This window comes from Bubalus kerabau, chromosome 21 (genome assembly GCF_029407905.1).
Source record: "Bubalus kerabau isolate K-KA32 ecotype Philippines breed swamp buffalo chromosome 21, PCC_UOA_SB_1v2, whole genome shotgun sequence".
NCBI classification, from domain to species: Eukaryota; Metazoa; Chordata; class Mammalia; order Artiodactyla; family Bovidae; genus Bubalus; species Bubalus kerabau.
The window spans coordinates 28,195,080-28,221,428 of record NC_073644.1 but is presented as its reverse complement, the minus strand read 5'-3'; the positions used below and the strand labels follow the sequence as shown (position 1 = coordinate 28,221,428).

The 26,349-nt window shown below is 36.0% G+C and overlaps 1 protein-coding gene across 7 annotated transcripts in view; it reads left to right on the top strand.

The window, feature by feature from the left end:
- The window catches only part of RNF138 (ring finger protein 138), a 39,043-nt gene extending 12,949 nt beyond the window's left edge, over positions 1-26,094 (top strand). For 3 of the 7 annotated variants that reach the window (XM_055559015.1, XM_055559021.1, XM_055559022.1), the window contains exons 3-8: positions 12,153-12,318; positions 14,062-14,177; positions 19,752-19,808; positions 22,462-22,573; positions 24,240-24,347; positions 25,910-26,094. In XM_055559015.1, the coding sequence (XP_055414990.1) occupies positions 12,153-12,318; positions 14,062-14,177; positions 19,752-19,808; positions 22,462-22,573; positions 24,240-24,347; positions 25,910-25,978 (628 nt within the window). In that variant the 3' untranslated portion in view covers positions 25,979-26,094. The remainder of the gene's footprint in view (positions 1-12,152; positions 12,319-14,061; positions 14,178-19,751; positions 19,809-22,461; positions 22,574-24,239; positions 24,348-25,909) is intronic. The other 4 variants (XM_055559016.1, XM_055559018.1, XM_055559017.1 and 1 more) reach the window with 4 other exon arrangements.
- Positions 26,095-26,349: the final 255 nt, after the last annotated feature.

Sequence of the window (26,349 nt, the reverse complement as noted above, 5' to 3'; positions counted from 1 at the left end):
AAAGCTAGTGGAGGTGAAGGAATTCCAGTTGAGCTATTTGAAATCCTAAAAGATGATGCTGTGAAAGTGCTGCACTTAATATGCCAGCAAATTTGGAAAACTCAGCAGTGGCCACAGGACTGGAAAAGGTCAGTTTTTATTCCAATCCCAAAGAAAGGCAATGCCAAAGAATGTTCAAACTAACACACAATTGTACTCATCTCACACGCTAGCAGAGTAATGCTCAAAATTCTCCAAGCCAGGCTTCAACAGTATGTGAACCATGAACTGTCAGATGTTCAAGCTGGATTTAGAAAAGGGAGAGGAACCAGAGGTCAAATTGCCAGTATCCGTTGGATCATAAAATAAGCAAGCGAGTTCCAGAAAAACATCTCCTTTATTGACTATGCCAAAGCTTTTGATTGTGTGGATCACAACAAACTGTGGAAAATTGAAAGAGATGGGAATACCAGACCACCTGACCTGCCTCCTTAGAAATCTATATGCAGGTCAAGAAGCAACAGTTAGAACCAGACATGGAACATCAGACTGATTCCAAATTGGGAAAGGGGTACATCAAGGCTGTGTATTGTTACCCTGCTTATTTAACTTATATCCAGAGTACATCATGCGAGATGCCGAGCTGGATGAAGCACAAGCTGGAATCAAAATTGCTGGGAGAAATATCAATAACCTCAGATATGCAGATGACACCACCCTTATGGCAGAAAGTGAAGCGGAACTAAAAAGCCTCTTGATGAAAACGAAGGAGGAGAGTAAAAGAGTTGGCTTAAAGCTCAACATACAAAAAACTAATATCATGACATCCAGTCCCATCAGTTCATGCGAAATAGATGGGGAAACAATGGAAACAGTGATAGACTTTATTTTTTTGGTCTCCAGAATCACTGCAGATGGTGACTGCAGCCATGAAATGATAAGATGTGTGCTCCTTGGAAGAAAAGCTATGACCAACCTACACAGCATATTAAAAATCAGACATTACTTAGCTGACAAAGGTCTGTATAGTCAAATCTATGGTTTTTCCAGTAGCCATGTGTGGATGGACCCTGGTGGTCTGCAGTCCATGGGGTTGCTAAGAATCGGACACCACTGAGCAACTTCACTTTCACTTTTATGCATTGGAGAAGGAAATGGCAACCCACTCCAGTGTTCTTGCCTGGAGAATCCCAGGGACGGGGGAGCCTGGTGGGCTGCCGTCTATGGGGTTGCACAGAGTCGGACACGACTGACGTGACTTAGCAGCAGTAGCAGCATGTATGGATGTGACAACTGAACTATAAAGAAAGCCGAGCACCAAAGAATTGATGCTTTTGAACTGTGGTGTTGGAGAAGACTCTTGAGAGTCCCTTGGACTGCAAGGAGATCAAAGTAGTCCATCCTAAAGGAAGTCAGTCCTGAATATTGATTGGAAGGACTGATGTTGAAGCTGAAACTCTAATACTTTGGCCACTTCATGCAAAGAACTGACTCATTGGAAAAGACCCTGGTACTGGGAAAAATTGAAGGCAGGAGGAGAAGGGGATGACGGAGAATGAGATGGTTGGATGGCATCACCGACTTGATGGACATGAGTTTGAGCAAGCTCTGGGTGATGGTGATGGACAGGGAGGCCTGGCGTGCTGCAGTCCATGGTGTCACAAAGAGTCAGACATGACTGAGGATAATTGCCTTACAGTATTGTGGTTTTTGCCACATATTGACATGAATCAGCCACCGGTGCACATTTGACCCCCCCCATCCGGAATCCCCCTCCCACTTCCTCTCCACAGCATTCCTCTAGGTTGCCCCAGAGCACCGGCTTTGAGTACCCTGCATCATGCATTGAACTTGCCCTGGTCATCTCTTTTACATATGGTAATATGCATGTTTCAGTGATATTCTCTCAAATCATTCCACCCTTGCCTATCCCAAAGTCCAAAAGTCTGTTCTTTATATCTGTGTCTCTTTTGCTGCCTTGCATATAGGATCGTTGTTACCATCTTTCTAAATTCCATATATATGCATTAATATGCTGTATTGGTATTTTGCTTTCTGACTTACTTCACTCTGTACAATAGGATCCAGTTTCATCCACTTTATTAAAACTGATTCAAATGCATTCCTTTTTATAGCTGAGTAATATTCCATTGTGTATATGTACCCCCTTAGCCATTCATCTGCCCATGGATATCTAGGTTGCTTCCATGTCTTAGCTGTTGTAAACAGCTCAATGAACTGTTTATAAGTGCTTAATGAACATTGGGGTACATTTGTCTTTCAGTTCTGGTTTCCTCAGTGTGTATGCCCAGCAGTGGGATTGCTGGGTTGTATGGAAGTTCTATTTCCAGTTTTCTAAGGAATCTCCACACTGTTCTCCATAGTGGCTATACCAGTTTGCGTTCCCAACAACAGTGTAAGAGGGTTGCCTTCTCTCCAGCATTTATTGTTCGTAGACTTTTGATGGCGGACGTTCTGACTGTTGTGAGATGATACCTTTGATGGCGGCCGTTCTGACTGTTTGTGAGATGATACCCCATTGTGGTTTTCATTTGCATTTCTCTAATAATGATTGATGTTGAGCATCTTTTCATGTATTTATTAGCCATCTGTATGTCTTCTTTGGAGAAATGTCTTTAGTTCTTTGGCCCACTTTTTTGATGGAGTTCTTTTTTCTGGTGTTGAGCTGCATGAGCTGCTTGTATACTTTAGAGATTAATTCTTTGCTGGGTGTTTAATTTGCTATTATTTTCTCCCATTTGGAATGTTGCATTTTCACCTTGCTAACAGTTTCCTTTGCCGTGCAAAAGCTCTTAAGATTAATTAGGTCAGGAGTGGCAAACCACTTCAGTATTCTTGCCTTGAGAACCCCATGAACAGTATGAAAAGGCAAAATGATAGGATACTGAAAGAGGAACTCCCCAGGTCAGTAGGTGCCCAATATGCTACTGGAGATCAGTGGAGAAATAACTCCAGAAAGAATGAAGGGATGGAGCCAAAGCAAAAACAATACCCAGCTGTGGATGTGACTGGTGATAGAAGCAAGGTCTGATGCTGTAAAGAGCAATATTGCATAGGAACCTGGAATGTCAGGTCCATGAATCAAGGCAAATTGGAAGTGGTCAAACAAGAGATGGCAAGAGTGAATGTCGACATTCTAGGAGTCAGCAAACTAAAATGGACTGGAATGGGTGAATTTAACTCAGATGACCATTATATCTACTACTGGGGGCAGGAATCCCTCAGAAGAAATGGAGTGGCCATCATGGTCAACAAAAGAGTCCGAAATGCAGTACTTGGATGCAATATCAAAAACGACAGAATGATCTCTGTTTGTTTCCAAGGCAAACCATTCAATATCACAGTAATCCAAGTCTATGCCCCAACCAGTAATGCTGAAGAAGCTGAAGTTGAACGGTTCTATGAAGACCTACAAGACCTTTTAGAACTAACACCCAAAAAAGATGTCCTTTTCATTATTGGGGACTGGAATGCAAAAGTAGGAAGTCAAGAAACACCTGGAGTAACAGGCAAATTTGGCCTTGGAATACGGAATGAAGCAGGGTAAAGACTAATAGAGTTTTGCCAAGAAAATGCACTGGTCATAACAAACACCCTCTTCCAACAACACAAGAGAAGACTCTACACATGGACATCACCAGATGGTCAACACCGAAATCAGATTGATTGTATTCTTTGCAGCCAAAGATCTCGGAGAAGCTCTATACAGTCAGCAAAAACAAGACCAGGAGCTGACTGTGGCTCAGACCATGAACTCCTTATTGCCAAATTCAGACTTAAATTGAAGAAAGTAGGGAAAACCACTAGACCATTCAGGTATGACCTAAATCAAATCCCTTATGATTATACAGTGGAAGTGAGAAATAGATTTAAGGGCCTAGATCTGATAGAGTGCCTGATGAACTATGGAATGAGGTTCGTGACATTGTACAGGAGACAGGCATCAAGACCATCCCCATGGAAAAGAAATGCAAAAAAGCAAAATGGCTGTCTGGGGAGGCCTTACAAATAGCTGTGAAAAGAAGAGAAGAGAAAAGCAAAGGAGAAAAGGAAAGATATAAACATCTGAATGCAGAGTTCCAAAGAATAGCAAGAAGAGATAAGAAAGCCTTCTTCAGCGATCAATGCAAAGAAATAGAGGAAAACAACAGAATGGGAAAGACTAGGGATTTCTTCAAGAAAATCAGAGATACCAAAGGAACATTTCATGCAAAGATGGGCTTGATAAAGGACAGAAATGGTATGGACCCAACAGAAGCAGAAGATATTAAGAAGAGGTGGCAAGAATACACAGAAGAACTGTACAAAAAAGATCTTCATGACCCAGATAATCACGTTGGTGTGATCACTCACCTAGAGCCAGACATCCTGGAATGTGAAGTCAAGTGGGCCTTAGAAAGCATCACTACAAACAAAGCTAGTGGAGGTGATGGAATTCCAGTGGAGCTATTTCAAATCCTGAAAGATGATGCTGTGAAAGTGCTGCACTCAATATGCCAGCAAATTTGGAAAACTCAGCAGTGGCCACAGGACTGGAAAAGGTCACTTTTCATTCCAATCCCAAAGAAAGGCAATGCCAAAGAATGCTCAAACTACCGCACAATTGCATTCATCTCACACGCTAGTAAAGTAATGCTTAAATTCTCCAAGCTAGGCTTCAGCAATACGTGAATCGTGAACTTCCTGATGTTCAAGCTGGTTTTAGAAAAGGCAGAGGAACCAGAGATCAAATTGCCAACATCCGCTGGATCATGGAAAAAGCAAGAGAGTTCCAGAAAAACATCTACTTCTGCTTTATTGACTATGCCAAAGCCTTTGACTGTGTGGATCACAATAAACTGTGGAAAATTCTGAAAGAGATGGTAATACCAGACCACCTGATCTGCCTCTTGAGAAATTTGTATGCAGGTCAGGAAGCAACAGTTAGAACTGGACATGGAACAACAGACTGGTTCCAAATAGGAAAAGGAGTTGGTCAAGGCTGTATATTGTCACCCTGTTTATTTAACTTATATGCAGAGTACAAAATGAGAAACGCTGGGCTGGTAGAAGCACAAGCTGGAATCAAGATTGCTGGGAGAAATATCAATAACCTCGGATATGCAGATGACACCACCCTTGTGGCAGAAAGTGAAGAGGAACTCAAAAGCCTCTTGATGAAAGTGAAAGTGAAAAAATTGGCTTAAAGCTCAACATACAGAAAACGAAGATCATGGCATCTGGTCCCATCAGTTCATGGGAAATAGATGGGGAAACAGTGGAAACAGTGTCAGATTTTATTTTTCTGGGCTCCAAAATCACTGAAGATGGTGACTGCAGCCATGAAATTAAAAGACGCTTACTCCTTGGAAGGAAAGTTATGTCCACCCTAGATAGCATATTCAAAAGCAGAGACATTACTTTGCCAACAAAGGTCCGTCTAGTCAAGGCTATGGTTTTTCCTGTGGTCATGTATGGATGTGAGAGTTGGACTGTGCAGAAGGCTGAGAGCCAAAGAATTGATGCTTTTGGACTGGGTGTTGGAGAAGACTGTTGAGAGTCCCTTGGACTGCAAGGAGATCCAACCAGTCCATTCTGAAGGAGATCAGCCCTGGGATTTCTTTGGAAGGAATGATGCTGAAGCTGAAACTCCAGTACTTGGGCCACCTCATGCTAAGAGTTGACTCATTGGAAAAGTCTCTGATGCTGGGAGGGATTGGAGGCAAAAGGAGGAGGGGACGACAGAGGATGAGATGGCTGGATGGCATCACTGACTCGATGGACGTGAGTCTCAGTGAACTCTGGGAGTTGGTGATGGACAGGGAGGCCTGGCGTGCTGCGATTCATGGGGTCGCAAAGAGTCGGACACGACTGAGCGACTGATCTCTGATCTGATCTCATCTGATCTGATATAGAGGTCTTTTGTTTCTTTAGGTAGATTTATTCATAAATATTTTATTCTTTTCATTGCAATGGTAAATGGGATTGTTTTCTTAATATCTCTATTTTTTCATTGTTAGTGTATAGGAATGTGTGGTATTTCTGTGTATTAATTTTATATCCTGTAATTTTAGTGTATTCATTGATTAGCTCTAGTAATTTTTTGGTGGTATCTTTAAGGTTTTCTCTGTAGAGGATCATGTCCTCTGCAAACACTGAGAGTTTTGCTGCTTCTATTCCAGTCTGGATTCCTTTTATTTCTTTTTCTTCTCCGATTGCTGTGGCTAGGACTTCCAAAACTATGTTGAATAGTAGTGGTGAGCGTGGGCACCCTTGTCTTGTTCCTAAATTTAGAGAAAATGCTTTCAAATTTTTGCGATTGAGGATAATGTTTGCTCTGGGTTTTATTATGTTGAGGTGGGGGCTTCCCTCATAGCTCAGTTGGTAAAGAATCTGCCTGCAGTGCAGGAGACCTGGGTTTGATTCCTGGGTTGGGAAGATCATGTGGAGGAGAAAATGGTGACCCACTCCAGTGTTCTTGCCTGGAGAACCCCATGGACAGAGGAGCCTGGCAGGCTACAGTCCATGGGATCACAAGAGTTGGACACGACTTAGTGACTAAACCACCACCATGTTCCTTCTATGCCTGCCTTCTGGAGAGTTTTTATTATAAATGGATGTTGAATTTTGTCAAAGGCTTTCTCTGCATCTATTGAGTTAATCATATGGTTTTTATTTTTCAATTTGTTAATATGTTGTATCACATTGATTGATTTGTGAATATTGAAGAATTCTTGCATCCCTGGAATAAGGCCCTCTTGGTCATGATGTATGATCTTTTTAATATGTTGCTGGATTCTGTTTGCTAGAATTTTGTTGAGGATTTTTGCATCTTTGTTCATCAGTGATAATGGCCTGTAGTTTTCTTTTTTCGTGGCATCTTTGTCTGGTTTTGGTATCAAGGTGATGGTGGCCTCATAGAATGAGTTTGGGAGTTTGCCTTTCTCTGCAGTTTTCTGGAAGAGTTTGATTAGAATAGGTGTTAGCGCTTCTCTAAATTTTTGATAGAATTCACTTGTAATCCCATTTGGTCCTGGACTTTTGTTTGTTGGAAGATTTTTGATTACAGTTTTGATGTCCGTGCTTGTGATTGGGTCTGTTTAGATTTTCTTTCTGGCTCAGGTTTGGAAGGTTATAGTTTTTTAAGAATTTGTCCATTTTTTCCAAGTTGCCCATTTTTTGGCATATAGTTGCTCATAATAGTCTCTTATGATCTTTTGTATTTGTGTTGTCTGTTGTGATTTCTCCATTTTTATTTCTAACTTTATTGATTTGATTCTTCTCCTTTTTTTTCTTGATGAGTCTGGCTAACAGTTTGTCTATTTTATTTATCTTCTCAAAGAGTCAGCTTTTAGTTTTGTTGATCTTTGCTATAGTCTCTTTTGTTTCTTTTTCATTTACTTCTGCTCTTATTTTTATGATTTCTTTCCTTCTATTAACTTTGGGGTTCTTCTTTTCTTCTTTTTCTAGTTGCTTTACATTTGAAGTTAGGTTGCTTATTTGATGTTTCTCTTGTTTCCTGAGGTAAGCTTGTATTGCTGTGAACCTGCCTTTTAGCACTGCTTTTACTGAATCCCATAGGTGGTGGTGTGTTTTTCGTTTTCATTTGTTTCTGTGCATATTTTGATTTCCTTTTTGATTTCTTCTGTAATCAGTCGGTTATTCAGGAATGTATTGTTTAACCTCCATATGTTTGTGTTTTTTTTTTTTTTTTTTTTCCTTTCTGTAGTTGATATCTAATCTTACCACATTGTGATCAGGAAAGATGCTTGAAATCATTTCATTTTTAAAATTTACCATGGCTAGATTTGTGGCCCAGGATGTGATCTCTCCTGGAGAATGATCCGTGTTCACTTGACAGAAAGGTGAAATCCATTGTTTTTGGATGAAATGCCCTGTAGATATCAACTAGATCTAATTGGTCCATTGTATCATTTAGAGCTTGTGTTTCCTTGCTAATTTTCTGTTTGGTTGTTTTATCCATAGGTGTAAGTGGAGTATTAAAGTCCCCCACTATTCCTATGCTACTGTTAATTCCCCCGTTCGTACTTGTTAGCATTTGCCTTACATATTGAGGTGCTCCTATGTTGGGTGCATATATGTTTATAATTATTATATTATTTTCTTGGGTTGATTCCTTGATCATTGTGTAGTGTCCTTCTTTGTCTCTTTTCATAGTCTTTAAAGTCTACTTTGTCTGAGTATTGCTGTTCCTACTTTTTTTTGGTCTCCAATATCTTTTTTCAGCCCCTCATTTTGTCTGTATGTGTCCCTAGGTTTGAGGTGGGTCTCTTGTAGACAGCATATTGTTTTTGTATCCATTTGGTTCCCTGGTGGCTCAGTGGTAAATCATCTGCTTGCAATGCAGGAGACCTGGGTTCGATCCCTAGTTGGAAAGATAGATATGCTCAGTTGAGTATACAGTAGAAAGCCCAGATGGGCTTTTGGCTTGTTTTATTTTAGGTCCCGTTAGAAGATAATTTAGTTATTTTTATAAGTTTAAACATATTTACCCCTGTTTTTACTCCTAATTGAGAAAATTTAATTCCAGCTCAGTGAATTTTTTTCATACAGAGCACATCTGTGTATTCAACACCCATGTCAAACAACTGAACTCCAGGATTCCATCACCAGCACTTTAGAAACTCCTCACTTCTCTAAGCTGTATATCCCATTTCTTCAGGACACAGTGGTTTTGACTTTTAACAGTAGTCTTACCTGCTCTTTGATCTTTATAAGAGTAGAATCATGCACTTTGTAGTCTTTCATATCTGGCTTCCAAAGCTCAACATTGTTCATCTGAATTCATTCTCATTGCAGTGTATTAGAGTTTCCATTTTGTGGATATGCTATAATGCTTATGCATTATTCTGTTGATGGACATTTGTGTTGTTGGCTGTTACATATAGTGTGGCAGTGAACTTCCCAGGACATTTCTTCTGATCATATATGCAAGTCAGTTGGGTATATACTTTGGAGTGAAATTACTGGTCTGTAGTTGTATGTGCTAAGTTGATTCAGTCGTGTCTGACTCTTTGCAATCCCATGGACTGCCCACCAGGCTTCTCTGTCCATGAGATTCTCCAGGCAAGAATACTGGAGTAGGTTGCCATCCCCTTCTCCAGGGGATCTTCCTGATGTAGGGATTAAACTCTAATCTCTTGAGGTTCCTGCATGGCAGGCAGATTCTTTACTGTTGAGCCATGGGGGAAGCCCACTGGTCTATATTAGGTTCTGCCAAATGGTTGTATTAATCTTCAAAATATTCATATCAGTTTATACTTTAATAAAATCGAATGCAAATTAAGGTTGGTTTCACATCATCCTCAACACTTGGTATTTTCCACTTTTTTCATTTTGGTCACTCTGGCGGGTATGTAGTGTCATCAGATTGATACTATTTTAGATATTGAATAAGTGTACTTTGAAACTGTGCTTTATTTTATTTACTCCCCCCATATAACTTTTGTTTGTACATCAGGTTTCAAAAAATCTTTTAATATTCTGTGTTTATATTTTATTTGTAGTTAATTGTTAAATTAGCCAGCATATTGACCAATTTACTTGTTGATAGTTATTCTAACCTGCTTCATTTTGTTCACTCATGCTCCATCAATTTTATGCATGGTTATCTTTTTTGTAATGAATTTTGTTGGTACGAACTTAGTTTCAGTTTTTCAAAACAATAATTTTTTATGTATATCTATTGATGGCTGTACTGGGGCTTTGTTGCTGTGAGGGAACTTTTTTCCTAATCGCAGTGAGTGGGAGCTACTCTCCAGTTACGGTGTGCAGGCTTCTCATTGCTGTGGCTTCTCTGGTGAAGCGTGAAAAGCCATGCCTGCTCTTCGGTAGTTGCTGCACATTGACTCTTTAGTTGCGGCAAATGGGCTCAGTAGTTGTGGCTCCTGGGCTCCAGAACACAGGCTTAGTAGTTGTGGCACATGGGCTTAGTTGCTCTGTGGCAGGTGGGATCTTCTTGGATCAGGATGGAATCTGTGTCTCCCACATTGGCAGGTGGATTCTTTAGCACTGAGCCACTAGGGAAGCCTGGCAGTTTCAATTTTTATTTAAAGAGAAATGTTAAGCTTAATAGTTTGGTGATGGCTTTACCTTTATCTCTTTAATTACTATTTCTTTTTGTTAGTTTACTAGACTCAGCTTCTATAACGTTATTTACTCTTAGTTCTTCTGGTTCTTTGAACCTTCCTTTAAATGTTTTTATTTCTCTAGATTGTTTCTTTAGTGTTTGTCTCATCTTGTCTGCTCTCCAAATATTCCCCCTAATTTTCATATCCATCTTTCTACTTGTTTACTGGATATTGTGCATTGAGGTTTTTGTAGGTGCTTTAAATTTGTACTTTTCTGTCAAACCAACTTTTCCAGTATTTCTCAACTTGGTTAATACTGTCACCTTTTACTCACTCTTCTCTTCCAGTGTTTCTTAACTTGGTTAATACAGTTACTTTTTACTCAGTCTTCAAAATCAGAAATACTTTTCTTTCTCATTCTCCCACAAGTAATTGTCAAAAAGTCATATTCTATTTTTTAACTTAGGACATTCCCTTCATACGGGATCATAGACATTGATAACTGTGTTTCTAAAATAGTGATCCTCTATTCCTCCTTCCTACCTCTCTCTTAATGTAGACTGTATCATGGTCTAGACTATTGTTCCAGTTAGTCTTATGGGCTTTTTTTGGTCTGACTCTTCCTCTCCTTTTTTCTTTTTAACCGTCCCTCTGATTAAAGAATGCAAACATTGAAATAAAGAATTAAAATATGTTGTACTAAAAATTTACCAAAAAATGTAAACAAAATTTCAGTTTTTAATTTAAACAATTAAACTTAAAGATGATGGTTTTTGTAACTAGTTATTAAAGCTGAAAATGGCATTCAGAGTTTTGGAACACCTTCAGTAAGGATTTTGTTATTTATCAGCAAGTTGCAGTTTAGAAATACAGAGCACTTATAAATTTTTCTCTCCTTTATGTCTGTGTATTATTATTATTTTTAAAAACTAGTGTTTTGACAACTGAAAAAAAAATCTCCCATCTAGTTTGTTTTGCATTTCTTTGACTCTTGGTTATGATGAGTATTTTTAATGTTTTAATGTATTGTGATCTCTTCTGTGCTACCTTAGTGATGTTACCTTATATTTATTGAGCACTTTCCTGACTGTCAAAAATACTGTAGTAAGTGTTTTTATACTTGTAATAAGACTACATGACCTGTCTTAATCCTCTGAACAAGCCTGCCAAGTATACATAGAAACATGATTGTATGTGTGAGGAAACTGATTTTAAAGAAGAGTCACTTGTTCAATGCTACATAGTTGAGAAACTCAGAGTGATATGTTATCATACTTTTATCTCTCAACTTTTGATAGTATAGATGTGAAAGATTTGTATTTGTATTTATAGGGGTTTGGATTAAATGATTCTGGATCCCAGATAGAGACGGCTGTGATTTTTATCCGTTTTTTCTAAAAGCAAGAGGTTCAGCTTTGGTATTTGTTTAGGTTAGGGGAGAAGATTTTGGTGAATTTGGTTGCAATTAGAATGTTGGTTTTATATATTTAGAACTGGATGGATTCTCAAGTATTTCTCAAATCATGTTCCACTGCATATTGTGGGAATTTTCATATATCCTGACCACAGAAGTTTGGGCATCATTTGGTTTCTGTAGCAGAGAAACCTTAATAGCTTTGAATACTTCAGTTTCTGAAATAAGTTTCTGTAGGAGACATATTCATATCATGTAGAACAACATCTTGAAGTATATCGGTTTGAGACAAAAGCTCATGTGTGGTCCATTCTCTTATTTTGTTAGGGGAGGAAATGGAGACCCATTGTAATGAAGTGGTCGCCTAAAAATCACACAGCTGCTAAGCAACACAGGATAAGATTCAGTCATTCTTTTGTACCATGCCTTCTCTGATTTTTCCTGTATTATGTTAAAAGTTAGAAGACTTAAGTGTAGTTTCTTTTATATTCCCATCTAGTCCAGACACTAGTTTTATACTGAGAAATTAATATATAGTTTTAAAAATTCTAGATTTATTCACATACAAATACCCTAGCATTATTACATATTCATCACTGCTGTGTTTAATCATCAAAATGAAAAGAGTACTTTTTCCTGTAGTAACATGTCACATATGTTTGGTTTAGTTTTTGTAGAAAGTGTTTCCTGACTGCAATGAGAGAGAGTGGAATACATTGTCCCCTCTGTCGTGGAAATGTGACTAGAAGAGAGAGAGCGTGTCCTGAACGGGCCTTAGACCTTGAAAATATCATGAGGAAATTTTCTGGTAGCTGCAGATGCTGTGCAAAACAGGTAGAGTAAATGTGATATAGTTCTTTGAAAGTCAAACTTCTGTTTTGAGATTTCTGATTGAATTATCTTGGTGTGTACTGTTTTGAAGAAAAATTATTTAGGTTGGGAATAGGGTAAAAAAGGCCAGAAAAGTTATGGCTGTAGATCTTACTAGATAATAAACTTACTGAGAACAGAGACCAGAAGATATGTCCTTGAATTTGCCATAATGTTTAACATGGCATTTTTTCAAAATAATCACTCTTGATTTACCTACTAAATGAACTGAATGAACAAACTGCCGTTTAACTCCCTTAAACCCCGTTTCTGGTACACTTTGAGTTCTTAAGTAGTTTTTCTGGTAGCATTATTATTGTCATTCTGCCTGTAGAAATGGGCCAAATGGATTATGTAGTCAAGGGGAACTCTCTTAACTGCCCACTCTCCTTGGATATTTATGTGTTTATCTAAAAAAGTTACTAAGTATTTGGCAGAAAACTCCTTACTTTTTAAGGAACAGATGGGAAAAATCAGGTATTGGCAAATAACCGACATTAATTCTCCAATCTGGATTTTATTTTGTCTTTTGGAGACGGAGTGAAATGGTGAGAGGTAGTTAGGCTTTGAGTATATTGGTTTATTTATAGATTTATCACAGCCACTTTCTCAAACAGCAAATAAAGTCTTTGAGCAAAACCAATTGCTGTTTTATGCATTCACACAAGACATACCTGATTTTCCATCTCTTTGAGGGAGGTGTTAACTGACAAGGCAATGAAGTGAAGTTGGAAAATATACTTGAGATTTCTGGCTCTGCTCCTTAGAGAGAAACTGAAAAATGTTCCAAGTGTTAATTTGGGAACTTAGTTTTTTAAAGCATTTTCTAACTCTGCCAGGTTACAGTAGTTAAAGAAAGAAAAATATGCCTAGTGCCATGAGGCAACTTCTTAATACTTTTAATATTATTTTGTGTCTATTAATAGTATTTTTTTCAAGTATAAAATTATTTATTAATTTTGTTTATGGACTGTTGGACTCATCTCCATTTTCTCTGCATCTAATGGACAGAAACTTATTTTTAGAGTTAATTTACTTAAAAAAAAAAATCTCTTGTTTAAATGGATTATTTACTTACCTGTTTTTGTCTTATTTTTTTCCTCTTTTTGGCAGTGTCTCAAATCTTAATGAATTCTCTTTTAAACTAAAAGTCACAATACATTAAAGATTTTTCAATTTTTTTTTAATATGGTGAAAATGCATAATGTAAAAAATAGCCTTTTCTTAGTTTTTTTTTTAATAAGTGAAAGATCATGGTAAACCTTATTTTTTATATAATAAACATCTACATATATTTCCATTTGCTAAGAAAACATGATATGTATATGATATATATGTATTATATATATATGTACACACATATATACACAATTTAATGAGGCATCAAGTGAACAATTAGTGCAGTATTATGAATGGTAATGTAGAAAACACACCATTTTTAAGTGTACAATACAGTGGTATTAAGTACATTCACTGCATTGTGTAACAGTCACCACTATTTCCAGAATTTTTTCATCATCCCAAACAGAAAATCTGTACCTGTTAACTTGTAACTTGCTGTTCCGCTGCCCTGCCATCTTCCCCACCCCATCTAGTAACCTATGTTCTACATTATCTCTCTGAATTCTCTTCTGCCTTATATAAATGGCATCATATAATGTTTGTTCTTTTGAAAGTCACATTGCTTTTTTAATCAATACTTTACAGATTAAATTCTATCGCATGAGACATCATTACAAATCTTGTAAGAAGTATCAAGATGAATATGGTGTTTCTTCTATCATTCCAAACTTTCAGATCTCTCAAGATTCAGTAGGAAACAGGTAAGCAATATTTATTTTTATAGTTAAAATGGAAATTTGGGGGAGGCTATATAAGGTATTTTTTGTTTTATTTATGTGTGTTTATGTTTTTAAATTGCCTGTCTTCATAAGTTTGACACAGGTTAAATTGAATCTGGGAAATGGACTTTGTGCTCATCTTAAGCTTAAGTAAAAATTACTTTAAGAAAATTTACATGTCTGAGTGAAAAATAGATTTGTGAATTGAAGGTGTTTTCTTTTGCAGCTGAAATTACTTGAAAACTAGAGGAAATCCCTTTTCAGTAATGTGTTTGCAAACTAGAATCTTTTTACTAGTTGTTTGAAATCATTATTTTGATAAAACATGTCATGTAAAAGTGAGACTTGGTACTATTATTAGTTCTATGTTAGTCTCAATTCTTTTAAAGCTAGGTTTTGGTTTGATATGTATCTTATTGTATCAGGTTTATGTATATTAAACATTTTTATGAAATGTATTTTATGCATAAGAATAGCCAGAATGCACATGTGTGGTTTAAAAGTTAGTCACAAAGCAAATCCCTGGTTATTCACTAACCCAAATCAAAAATTATATAGCATTTTCCAGCCCCTTAGAGTCTCCTTGTATACCCATGCTCCATTTGAACCCCATACTCCCAGAGATAACCACTATCCTCTTTTTTGGGTTATTCATTCTTTTGTTTTCTTTATGGTATTATCACCCATGCATGTATCTCTAAATGAGATGTTTAATTTTTTAAAAAATCAACAGCAAGCGCACACAATTGTGTAAAGAAAGGCAGTATTGGCAGTTTTATAGAAAGGCTCCCAGGAGATGATATGTTAAGCAAAGTCTTTAAGATTTTATTTTAGTAGCATTTCATTTTACATGTTGCTAATTTTCAGTAATTTAACCACTCTTAAGCACTCATAATATAATAAAGCTTCTTCTCAACTCCTTAGTTAAAACTGTTCTGGTAAAGGTTTTTAATAATTTTTTGATTACTTGTTTTTTAGACTACTAGTCTTTTCATTTTACTTGGCTCAGTGTCATTCTCAAGGAGTTCAATGATCTAATTCAGCAACTAGCTTAATAAGACAAAATCCCTTATTCTAAAGCCCTTTCTTATCTGCACTCACCTTTCTATTTTAGTCTTTGTCCTTCTTGGTTACTCATTACTGCATCATATGCCTTAGCTATGTTGAATTATTCCCACCATATCCTTTCCATTCTTGAGAAACAGAATAACTTAGTTGTTAAATATGAAGGCTTTGAACCAGACTGCCTGGGTACCAGACTCTTTCCTTTACTAATTGTATGAGTTTGGCAAGAAAGTATACCTCAGTTTTCTCATTTGGTTGAAAGAGAAAGGGGTAGTGATGATACTACTAAACACCTGATTGGATTGGGAGTCAATAAATAGGTCAATACAAGTAAAACAACGAATGTTAAGCTTTTTTTTTTTCTTTCTTGTTTTCTGTTTTGGTCACACCATGCAGCTTGTGGAATCTTAGTTCCTTGACCAGGGATTGAACCTGCAGTCTCAGCAGTGAAAGTACCAGAGTCCTAACCACTAGTTTTGAAAGTTTCTCAGTTGTGTCCGACTCTCTGCGACCCCATGGGCTTAGTCCCTGGAATTCTCCAGGCCAGAATACTGGAGTGGGTATCCTTTCCCTTCTCCAGGGGATCTTCCCAACCCAGGAATCAAACCCAGGTTTCCCACATTGCAGACAGATTCTTTACCAACTGAGCCACAAGGGAAGCCCCCTAACCACCAGACCTCCAGGGAATTTCCTAAATATTAGTTTTAAATTATCATCATCATCATAATCATCGTCATTGCCTCACCTCCACACTTTCACCACCATTCTAACCCATACACTTTGTCAGCTAGTGGACTTTTTCTTCTCTTAGAAAACTTAGACCAAGTGTTAGTTACTCTGAAGTCTTTCTTGTTTACTTGTCTGTCTTTTTTTAATCTAGTATTAATAGAATGGGCTTCCTAGTCTTATTCATGATGTTTATATCCTGTGCATTTGTTTTGGATGTATAATGTGAGGTAGGAAAAGTTTTCCCCAGGTGATAACCATTTGTCCTAGTACCATTCATTGAGGAGTCCATTCTTTCCCACTGATTTCTGATGCCATTTTGGTCCTATACATCTCTATTCTGTTGTGTTGCTTCATTTATTCCTCAAGAACCATGTTACATTAATTATTGTGGCTTCAACAATAGGTTTTAATATCAAATCAGCTAGGGAAAGTTCTCCTTATTGTACTTATTAAAATGTTTCTCTTATTTTTAGCTCTTTGCTATTCCACATGAATTTTAGGATCAGACTTTTGAGCTTCCAAAAAATCCCTGTAGAGATTTTAATTGGCAGCATTGTTTGAATTTACTGAAATTGTATATTAATTTGGAGAGAACTGGCATCATATGATACTTATTTTTCCCACCGTTTCCCTTCTTTTTGTCTCTCCATTAAAAAAAATGCACTAAAAGAAGTCCATTTAGAGCACACATGAATATGTTCTAGTATATCGTTTCCTGGCTTCCCAGGTGGTGCTAGTGGTAAAGAACCTGCCTGCCAGTGCAGGAGACTCAAGAGACATGGGTTCAATGCCTGTGTTGGGAAGACCCCCTGGAGAAGGAAATGTCAACCCACTCCAGTGTTCTTTCCTGGAGAATCCCATGGACAGAGGAGCCTGGTGGGCTGGAGTCCTTGAGGGATGGCAAAGAGTTAGACACAACTGAGTGCACACACACACACATCTTTTCCTAGTAGTAGTGACAGTGAAAATGTTAGTTGATAGGAAAGCCTTTAGTTTTTGTTGCCGTACAAATAGATCTTTTTTTCTTGTTTTGTAATCTAAATGGCTATTACTAGTGAGTAGGAATATTAAGGATTTTTATGTAATTTTGTATTTAGAAACCTTGGTGACTAGTTCTAATAGTTCTAAATAATTTTCCTATGTATTCTTTTGGATTTATTACATAGAAACTTATTAGTTTGTCAGTGCAATTTGTTTCTTACAGCTTTATTTCATACTTGATTTATTGCATTAAATAGGATCTTTATCGGTATTAATAACAGGTACCTTTTAAAAATTCTTGATTTTAGTGGGAATGTGTCTAAAATTTTATAATTAAGTACAGTTTACTACTTAATGAACTACTATAGTTTTTTAACATAGATATTCTTAACTACTTAATAAACTACTATAGTTTTTTAACATAGATGTTCTTCATCTGTTCTGTGATTCTGTCATCCTGAATTTTAAGATTGCTCCATTGAATAGTTCTTACTCAAATTAGAATCTTTAATGTGGTTATAAAAAGTATATGTGTCTGGCTCCATTCCCAGATAGTCTGCTATTTAAGTTTAGGCATTTGTATTTTTAAAAGCATTGTGGGTTATCAGAGGGTTTTTTGTTTTTGTTTCCATTTATGGAGGTTGAATTTTATTGAATGGTTTTTCTGTATCAGATAAAATGATTGTTTTTTAAAAACTGATAATATGGTTGCCAGTAATAGATATTCTGTCGTTGAGCTCATTCGTACGTTTCTAGAATATACGAGTAGGCAGCCAGTAGTAGTGTAGGCATGATATAGGAGAGTCAGGAAGGGCTAGAACGATGATAACTAAGTGATAATGGAAAGTAGAGAAACTGTAAGAGGAAGTAGAGGGGAAAAGCATGTTAAAAGGGCATTAACTTTGATGTGCTTTAAATTGGAAGTTTTGTGATTGCATATCCTACCAGTGAAAAAAATTGAGAATATACTCCCAGTATATGTGTGTTTAAGGCTAAGCATGTATTTTATAGTACTGATTGATAGTTTATTTTATAAAACATGCAAATGCTTAAGATGAAAAAGGTACTTTAAAGAGAAGTTTGCACAGCAGAAACCATCATAAAATTTTTAAGCAATTTTCCACCAATTAAAAAATAAGGTTGCTTTATTTAATGGTATAAAATATTTTCATTCTTAAAGTTTTAATACTGTTTTTATTGAAAACAATATTGCTGACTCTGATTTCTAAAATTTCTTAAAATCTTGATTTAATACAGTGACAATAATTTAAAGATTTGGATTTAGATCCAAATCTTTAGATTATTGATACTTGGTCTTGATGACTATCATGGCTGAAAAAGATAGCTACAACACACAAAATAACAGATCCAAATGGAAGAAATATGGCATAGGTTGAGATTCCTGTATTTTTCAGTCCTGTTTGATAAATCTCAGAAGGGCTTTTGTTGAAATTTTTATCTTTTTTGATGTTATAGTTGTTCTTACAAACCATTTGGAAGTTTTTATAATGTTTTATAAGGGTATGTTCAAAACCCAATGATTATATTTATTTGGGAGATTTGAAAACAGTTTAAAAATCTGTTACCAAGTATAGATATGAGACTTAAAAAAACAGGTGACATCCTGTTTTTGCTAAAGTCATAACATCCTTTTAATGAATGTAATCTCCATAGTTTAAATTTATTTTAAAAGCAGTTTTTAGTTTCCACCTTTAGCTGCAGAAACAGATTAATAACTGCTAAAAAGATACAAAATAATGGTTAGTAGCCTTCTAAAAAGCTTCTGAAATCAGGGAAGCTTCCTTGTGGAGAATATGTGTGGAGACACAACAGTATTTTCCCAGAAGGGAAATGACTGTCATTGGAGAACATCTGTTAGGTAGATGATACAGTATTGTTTGTCATTCTGTTAAGAGAAAAATGAATAATCAGTTTTCTTTTTTTTTTTCCCCCCATCCTGAACCCCATGAATAATCAGCTTTCTAAGCTTTACAACTCTTTAACTCATACTCAGATGTAAGCAAAGCTCTTGTGTGGTACAGTTTTTTGGTCCACTGCCTATCTCATTTTTATTTTAATGTTTCTGCTATTGAAAGGTCTTGTTTTTATAAAATTGACTACATTGATGAAATTCTGTAATGCATAGGTGACAATCCCCATAGCATGCCCACCTTTCTCAGGATTTTCTCTAATACTGCAAGTGACACACAACACTGGCATGGGGTCCGAGTGAGGACATCAAGTTATTGTCTATGTTAAATGTCAGAAAGCCTAGTTCCTTTTTGGAAAATATAAACATAGTGAACATTCAAATATTTTCTTAACCTGCTCCATTTTGGATGCTGCAACCCTAAGCTATGTGCTAGTTACAAGCCAGAAAGTTCACAAATTCTTGATCCTGCCCCAGCATTCAAAAACTTACTAGTCCAGGTAGAGGTAGAGTCTCTTAATATGAAAGTCTAAAGGACCTGGGGAAATATTCATGCTGTGGATTTAAGATAATTCTGCAGAATTCTGTATTCTCTATAATTTTGTAACTATATCTAAGTTAAGTTTTAGAGGATATGATAAGGACATCATAAGCAGTCTTCTTACCAGAATTTATTTAAAAAATAATTAATGCCATAATTATATCATAGTTCAGAACTATTTGAAGTTCAGGCTTTTCAAACAAATTCAAACTAGTTGTCTTCATTAGCAGGTAATGAATCTGTATCGTGCTTTATTACTTGAGGTATTAACTTCTCTTCCCTCCCCCACCCCCCACCAATTATTCTTTAGTAACAGGAGTGAAACATCTGCATCTGATAACATAGAAACTTACCAAGAGAATACTGGGTAAGCTTTGGAAATTTCTATTACTTTAGTAAATAATACCTATCACTTTGTACTGATGGATTTTTATTTTTTAAATTTATTTTTATTTTAATTAAAAAAAATTATTTATTTTAATTGGAGGCTAATTACTTTACAACATTGTGGTGGTTTTTGCCATACATTCACATGAATCACATGTGTCCCCCATCCTGAACCCCCCTCCCACCTCCCTCCCCATTCTATCCCTCAGGGTCATCCCAGTGCACCAGCCCTGAGCACCCTGTTTCATGTGTCAAACCTAGACTGGCAATCTATTTCACATATGATAATATACATGTTTCAATGCTGTTCTCTCAAATCATCCCACCCTTGCCTTCTCCCACAGAGTCCAAAAATCTCCTCTTTACATCTGTGTCTCTTTTGCTGTCTTGCATATAGGATCATCGTTACCATCTTTCTAAATTCCATATATATGCGTTAATATACTATATTGGTGTTTCGCTCTGTATAATAGGCTCCAGTTTCATCCGCCTCATTAGAACTGATTCAAATGCATTCTTTTTAATAGCTGAATAATATTCTATTGTGTATATGTACCACAGCTTTCTTATCTGTTCGTTGAAATCAATTCCCCTAAAGTCAGGAACAAGACAAGGATGCCCACTCTCACCACTACTGTTCAACATAGTTTTGGAAGTTTAAGCCACAGCAATCAGAGAAGAAAAAGAAATAAAAGGAATCCAGATAGGAAAAGAAGTAAAACTCGCACTGTTTGCAGATGACATGATCCTCTACGTAGAAAACCCTAAGGACTCCACCAGAAAATTACTAGAGCTAATCAATGAATATAGTAAAGTTGCAGGATACAAAATTAACACAGAAACCCCTTGCATTCCTATACACTAACAATGAGAAAACAGAAAGAGAAAATAAGGAAACAATTCCATTTGCCATTGCACCAAAAAGAATAAAATACTTAGGAGTAAAGCTACCTAAACAAAAGACCTATGTATAGAAAACTATTAAACACTGATGAAAGAAATCAAAGATGACACAAATAGATGGAGAAATATACCATGTTCATGAATTGGAAGAATCAATATAGTGAAAATGAGTATACTACCCAAAGCAATCTGTAGACTCAGTGCAGTCCCTATCACGCTACCAACGGTATTTTTCAGAGAACTAGGACAAATAATTTCACACTTTGTATGGAAATACGAAAAAACCTCAAATAGCCAAAGCAATCTTGAGAAAGAAGAATGGAACTGGAAAAATCAACCTGCTTGACTTCAGGCTATACTACAAAGCTACAGCCATCAAGACAGTATGGTACTGGCACAAAGACAGAAATATAGATCAGTGGAACAAAATAGAAAGCCCAGAAATAAATCCACACACCTATGGACACCTTATATTTGACAAAGGAGGCAAGAATATACAGTGGAAAAAAGACAGTCTCTTTAACAAGTGGTGCTGGGAAAACTGGTCAACCACTTATAAAAGAATGAAACTAGAATACTTTCTAACACCATACACAGAAATAAACTCAAAATGGATTAAAGATCAAAATGTAAGACCAGAAACCATAAAATTCCTAGAGGAAAACATAGGCAAAACACTCTGACATAAACCATAGCAGGATCCTCTATGACCCACCTCCCAGAGTAATGTAAATAAAAGCAAAAATAAACAAATGGGACCTAATTTAAGCTTTTGCACTATGAAGGAAACTATAGGCAAGGTGAAAAGACAGCCTTCAGAATGGGAGAAAATAATAGCAAATGAAGAAACTGACAAAGAATTAATCTCAAAAATATACAAGCAACTCCTGCAGCTCAATTCCAGAAAAATAAATCACCCAATCAAAAAATGGGCCAAAGAACTAAACAAACATTTCTCCAATGATGGATTTTTAAATTAAAATTTTTAAATTGTTAAGTCTTCAGACATAATGCTGGAATTTAGCAGTTTAGAAAAGCCTCAGTTACTTTACGGATCACATTAAATTGGAAGTAGTTAGCTTTTCTGTGTCACTGTGGTCAGGTTTCTTCCATGCATAATTTATGCAAAGTTGTCAATATTGAACTGTCCCTTGCTGAAATTGAGGGATTAAAAGGCATTGATGTATGATCCTCAAAATATTTTGAAATGTTGATCATTCTAATAATTGATGTTTTCATTTTTCTGTGAATTTTGTGTGTATATTCTTAGAAACTAGGATAAATTAAAGTTATATACCATATTTATGGAAGCCTTTAAAAAATTTTAATTTCCTAGATATGGTGTTTCCATACTGGGACATCATGGAATATTTAAAATTTTCAAGGGATATACAGTGATATATGTTGGTTACATTAATGACTGAATTAAGTTGTTCATATCTCCTTAATGGGACAACTGGGTTTGTTTTTCTTTTTGTTAAGGCCTATTTTAGAGGCACCATGAAAAAGTTTCCTAGACAATAAGAGAACTGTAAACTGAGATTGTTTGGGAATATCTCTTGTAGGTTATTTATTGAAAACATAGTTTTCAAAAAATGAAAGAATCTTTGATTAGTTTAATAATTGTAACTTTTAAAGAAAGAAATAGTAATTGATCAAAAAATAGGAGTGCATCATTCTTACATTACAATTTCAAATTTCAGTATGCTTACTTTAAAATTGTTTTTTAGTTCTTCTGGGCATCCTACCTTTAAGTGTCCCTTGTGTCAAGAATCAAATTTTACCAGACAGCGTTTACTGGATCATTGTAACAGTAATCACCTATTTCAGATAGTTCCTGTGGTAAGTATGTGTGTTTACGACAGTCTTCTGTTTAAGGAATGCTGTTCTATTTATTTCCCTTCATGTGTACAAGGGACAGTGGTTAATTTAAATTTGGATGGGACATTATCAGTAAGGTATATTTTGTCATCAAAAGATTGATAACTATGAAGCAAAATGAGATACTTAAAATTCTAGTAACTAGAAACTTCCCTGGCAGTCCAGTGGTTAAGATTCGCCTTCCAGTGCGTGGTGGGTAGGGGTTCCATCCCTGGTCTGGGATCTCTGAGATCCCACATACCTTATGGCCAAGAAACCAAAACATAAAACAGAAGCATACTGTAATAAATTCAGTAAAGACTAAAAATTGTCCACCTCAAAACAAAAAAATCTTATTAAAAAAAAAAAATCCCAGTAACTAACTTATAAGAAGAGAGAGGCTTATTGTGAGGGTAAAGTAAGAGAAGAGCTTGGAAAGAGCAAAGTAAGGAAAGGAACTGAGGACTCATTACCGAGGGGTAGCTTTGTAAATTGTATCTTTGCAGAATGGTGGTTCTAGTGGTAAAATTGTATCTTTGCAGAATGGTGGTTCTAGTGGTAAAATTGTATCTTTGCAGAATGGTGGTTCTAGTGGTAAAGAACCCGCCTACCAATGCAGGAGACATTAGAGACGTGGGTTTGATCCCTAGGTCAGGAAGATTCCCCTGGAGAAGGAAATGGCAGCCTACTCCAGTATTCTTGCCTAGAGAGTCCCATGGGTTAGAGGAGCCTGGCAGGGTACGGTCCATAGGGTCGCTTTAGGTGAGTGACCATTCCATAATGGTTATCCAGATCATTAAGATCTTTTTTGTACAATTCTGAGTATTCTTGCCACGTCTTCTTAATCTCTTCTGCTTCTGTTAGGTCCTTGCCTTTTCTGTCCTTGATTGTGCCCATCTTTGTATGAAATGTTACCTTGGTATCTCTGATTTTCTTGAAGAAATCTCTAGGCTTTCCCATTCTATTGTTTTCCTCTGTTTCTTTGCACTGTTCACCTAAGAAAGCTTTCTTACATCTGTTTGTTGCTCCTTGGAACTCTGCATTCAGTTGAGTATATTTTTCCCTTTCTCCATTGCTTTTCGCTTTTCTTCTTTTCTCAGCTGTTTGTAAGGCCTCCTTAGATAACCATTTTGCCTTTTTGCATTTCTTAACCCACAATCACAGAAAGCTAACCAAAATGATCACATAGATCACAGCCTTGTGTAACTCAGTGAAATCATGAGCCATGCGGTACAGGGCCACCCAAGACAGATTGGTCATGGTGGTGAGTTCTGACAAAATGTGGTCCATGGTGGGAATGGCAAACTACTTAAGTGTTCTTGCTTTGAGAGCCCCTTGAACAGAGATTACATACTGATTAACGATAATTGTCATTACAGTTGGTTAAGGCTGGATGTGGTGTTTTTGTTAAAAAGTAGAATAATCAGATTTAAGTAATAGAATATATAATATCTCTCTTTTTATTGTGTTGTGTCAGATTAGTATAATTTATCTAAGGTAATTTGGTCTAGAAATAATCTAGTCATGAAATTTGGCCCTTAGAAGTGCTTCATATAAAATTTTTTGGTAACGTGTTGTTTTAATACTTTCAATAATAATGTTGAGTTATTTTCATTATTTTTTATTTGAAATATTCTGTTTCTTATAGACGTGTCCTATTTGTGTGTCTCTTCCTTGGGGAGATCCTAGCCAGGTTACTAGAAATTTTGTTAGTCATCTAAATCAAAGACATCAGTTTGATTATGGAGAATTTGTGGTAAGTGAATTTTTCAATATTAAGAGAATACTTTTTAAATATTGAAGTCACATTAACCTTTCAGTCTGGATGAGTTTTGAGGTGAAATACTGTATCATGTTGGATCGATAAAGAGCAAGTTCTGTTGATTTTATAATAACATAGGTGAACTTTGGTTTGTGTACGTGGTGAACTTATTGTCCACCTCCTATACTAGAGAGGTTATTAATAGAGGACGAGCAAACCCCTGGATTAACAAGATGCTGATTTATATGAATATTATCTAGATTTAAGAAAAATTATACCTGCTAGAAAAGTAAAGTTGGTATGACAGCTAGACGATGTACTTCTTGTGTAGTGTAAGTAGCTTGTTAAACTCATAATATCTACATGTGAGAGACATTCTTTTTAAAAATGCAGAGCTTATTTATTAAGTAATGAAAGTGAGAGTGTTAGTCACTCAGTTGTGTCCGACTGTGCAACCCCATGGACAGTAGCCCACCAGACTCCTCTGTCCATGGAACTGTCCAGGCAAGAATAGTGAAGTGGATCCCTTCTCTAGGGGATCTTCCTGACCCAGGGTACAGCCAGGCTGAATAGCAGATTCTGGCCTTAGTTCACTGCTTTAACAGAGTACATGAGGGAAGTTATATAAAAATGGATCTCCAGAGCAAAGCATGAATTTAATTTTTACTTCCAAAATGTGTCTTGATAGTTTAAAAAAATTAGATGACTTTTATTAATTATGAATTTGCATTTTATTCATCTTCAGTGAATTAAAAGTCTTATTAAGATTCAGCCTGACAAGAAATGGTACATACTTGTTTTTATGTTTAGGTGAGCACAGGCATGGGCAATTCTGAGATTGGCAGGAACAGAATTTACATTTCCTCTGCCCCTCCAGTGTTGAAATTACATCATCCTTGATACATATTTTTTATTTTGTGTAATTTGTACTTTTTAACGATACTGTATAAAAATAGTCAACTATATGTAGAATTCAGGTGTAGTCTGATAATTTTAGCATTTTTATGGTGTAATTATAGATTATTCTGAATTCTCGATGTAAGAAAGGTTACTGCATCTGGAGAATTATGTTTGGAAAAACAAAAATATATTTTGTGAACCACTTTTGATCTGATTGTCAGATTGTTTTACCTTGCCACAGAAGAACATTTAATTTTAATTATTTGAGATTGTAAAAGAGGAGGCCTATTTTAAAGCATCCATGGACCATAATTGAAAGGAAATAGAATTTTTTAAGTTAAGACGTAATAGTATAAGCAAATTAAGTGGACTTTAGTTGTAATCTTTATATTATGATTAAGATGCTGTTAATTCGGGTTAGCATCAGGCATTGTAACTCTCAAATTTCATTCTCTGCTGATCCTCTCTTGTTTATTAGTTATTTATAAATAGTTATAACTGAATTTTTAAATTTTAGTTCTTATTTTTAAAGTTTATATTGTAACATAAACGGTTTCAAGTGTATATAATGTGTATCAAGATGTGTAATGTATTGGGCAAAGTATTGAGTAATTGAATATGTTTTTCCTATTGACATGTTAATGTTACATTTTTAGAATCTTCAGCTAGATGAGGAAACCCAGTATCAAACTGCGGTTGAAGAATCTTTTCAAGTAAACATTTGAAGGCTGTAGACACCTCTGCATCTTTGTACCTGCAAGTGCCATCTTTAAGGAGAAAACTACAGGAAGTCACCATTTCAATAACTTGATGTGTATATTAATAAAAGTAATTCAGTCTATTGTTTTAGTTTTTTTATTGAAAACTAAAGGTGGGCCATGTAAAAACTTAATTCTTTTGATAAGTTAAAAGATAAAGCTTAGGACATTATCTTTATAAACATTAAAAGGATTATACTTCATTAATGGTGAAAAGAGAATCCCTAATGTACTTACCTTTTTTGCATTACATATTCTTGAATTTTCCCTTGCTTTTGAAATTTGGTGCAGTTCCTCCCATTGACATTATTGTACACAGGTAACACAGTACCAAATTC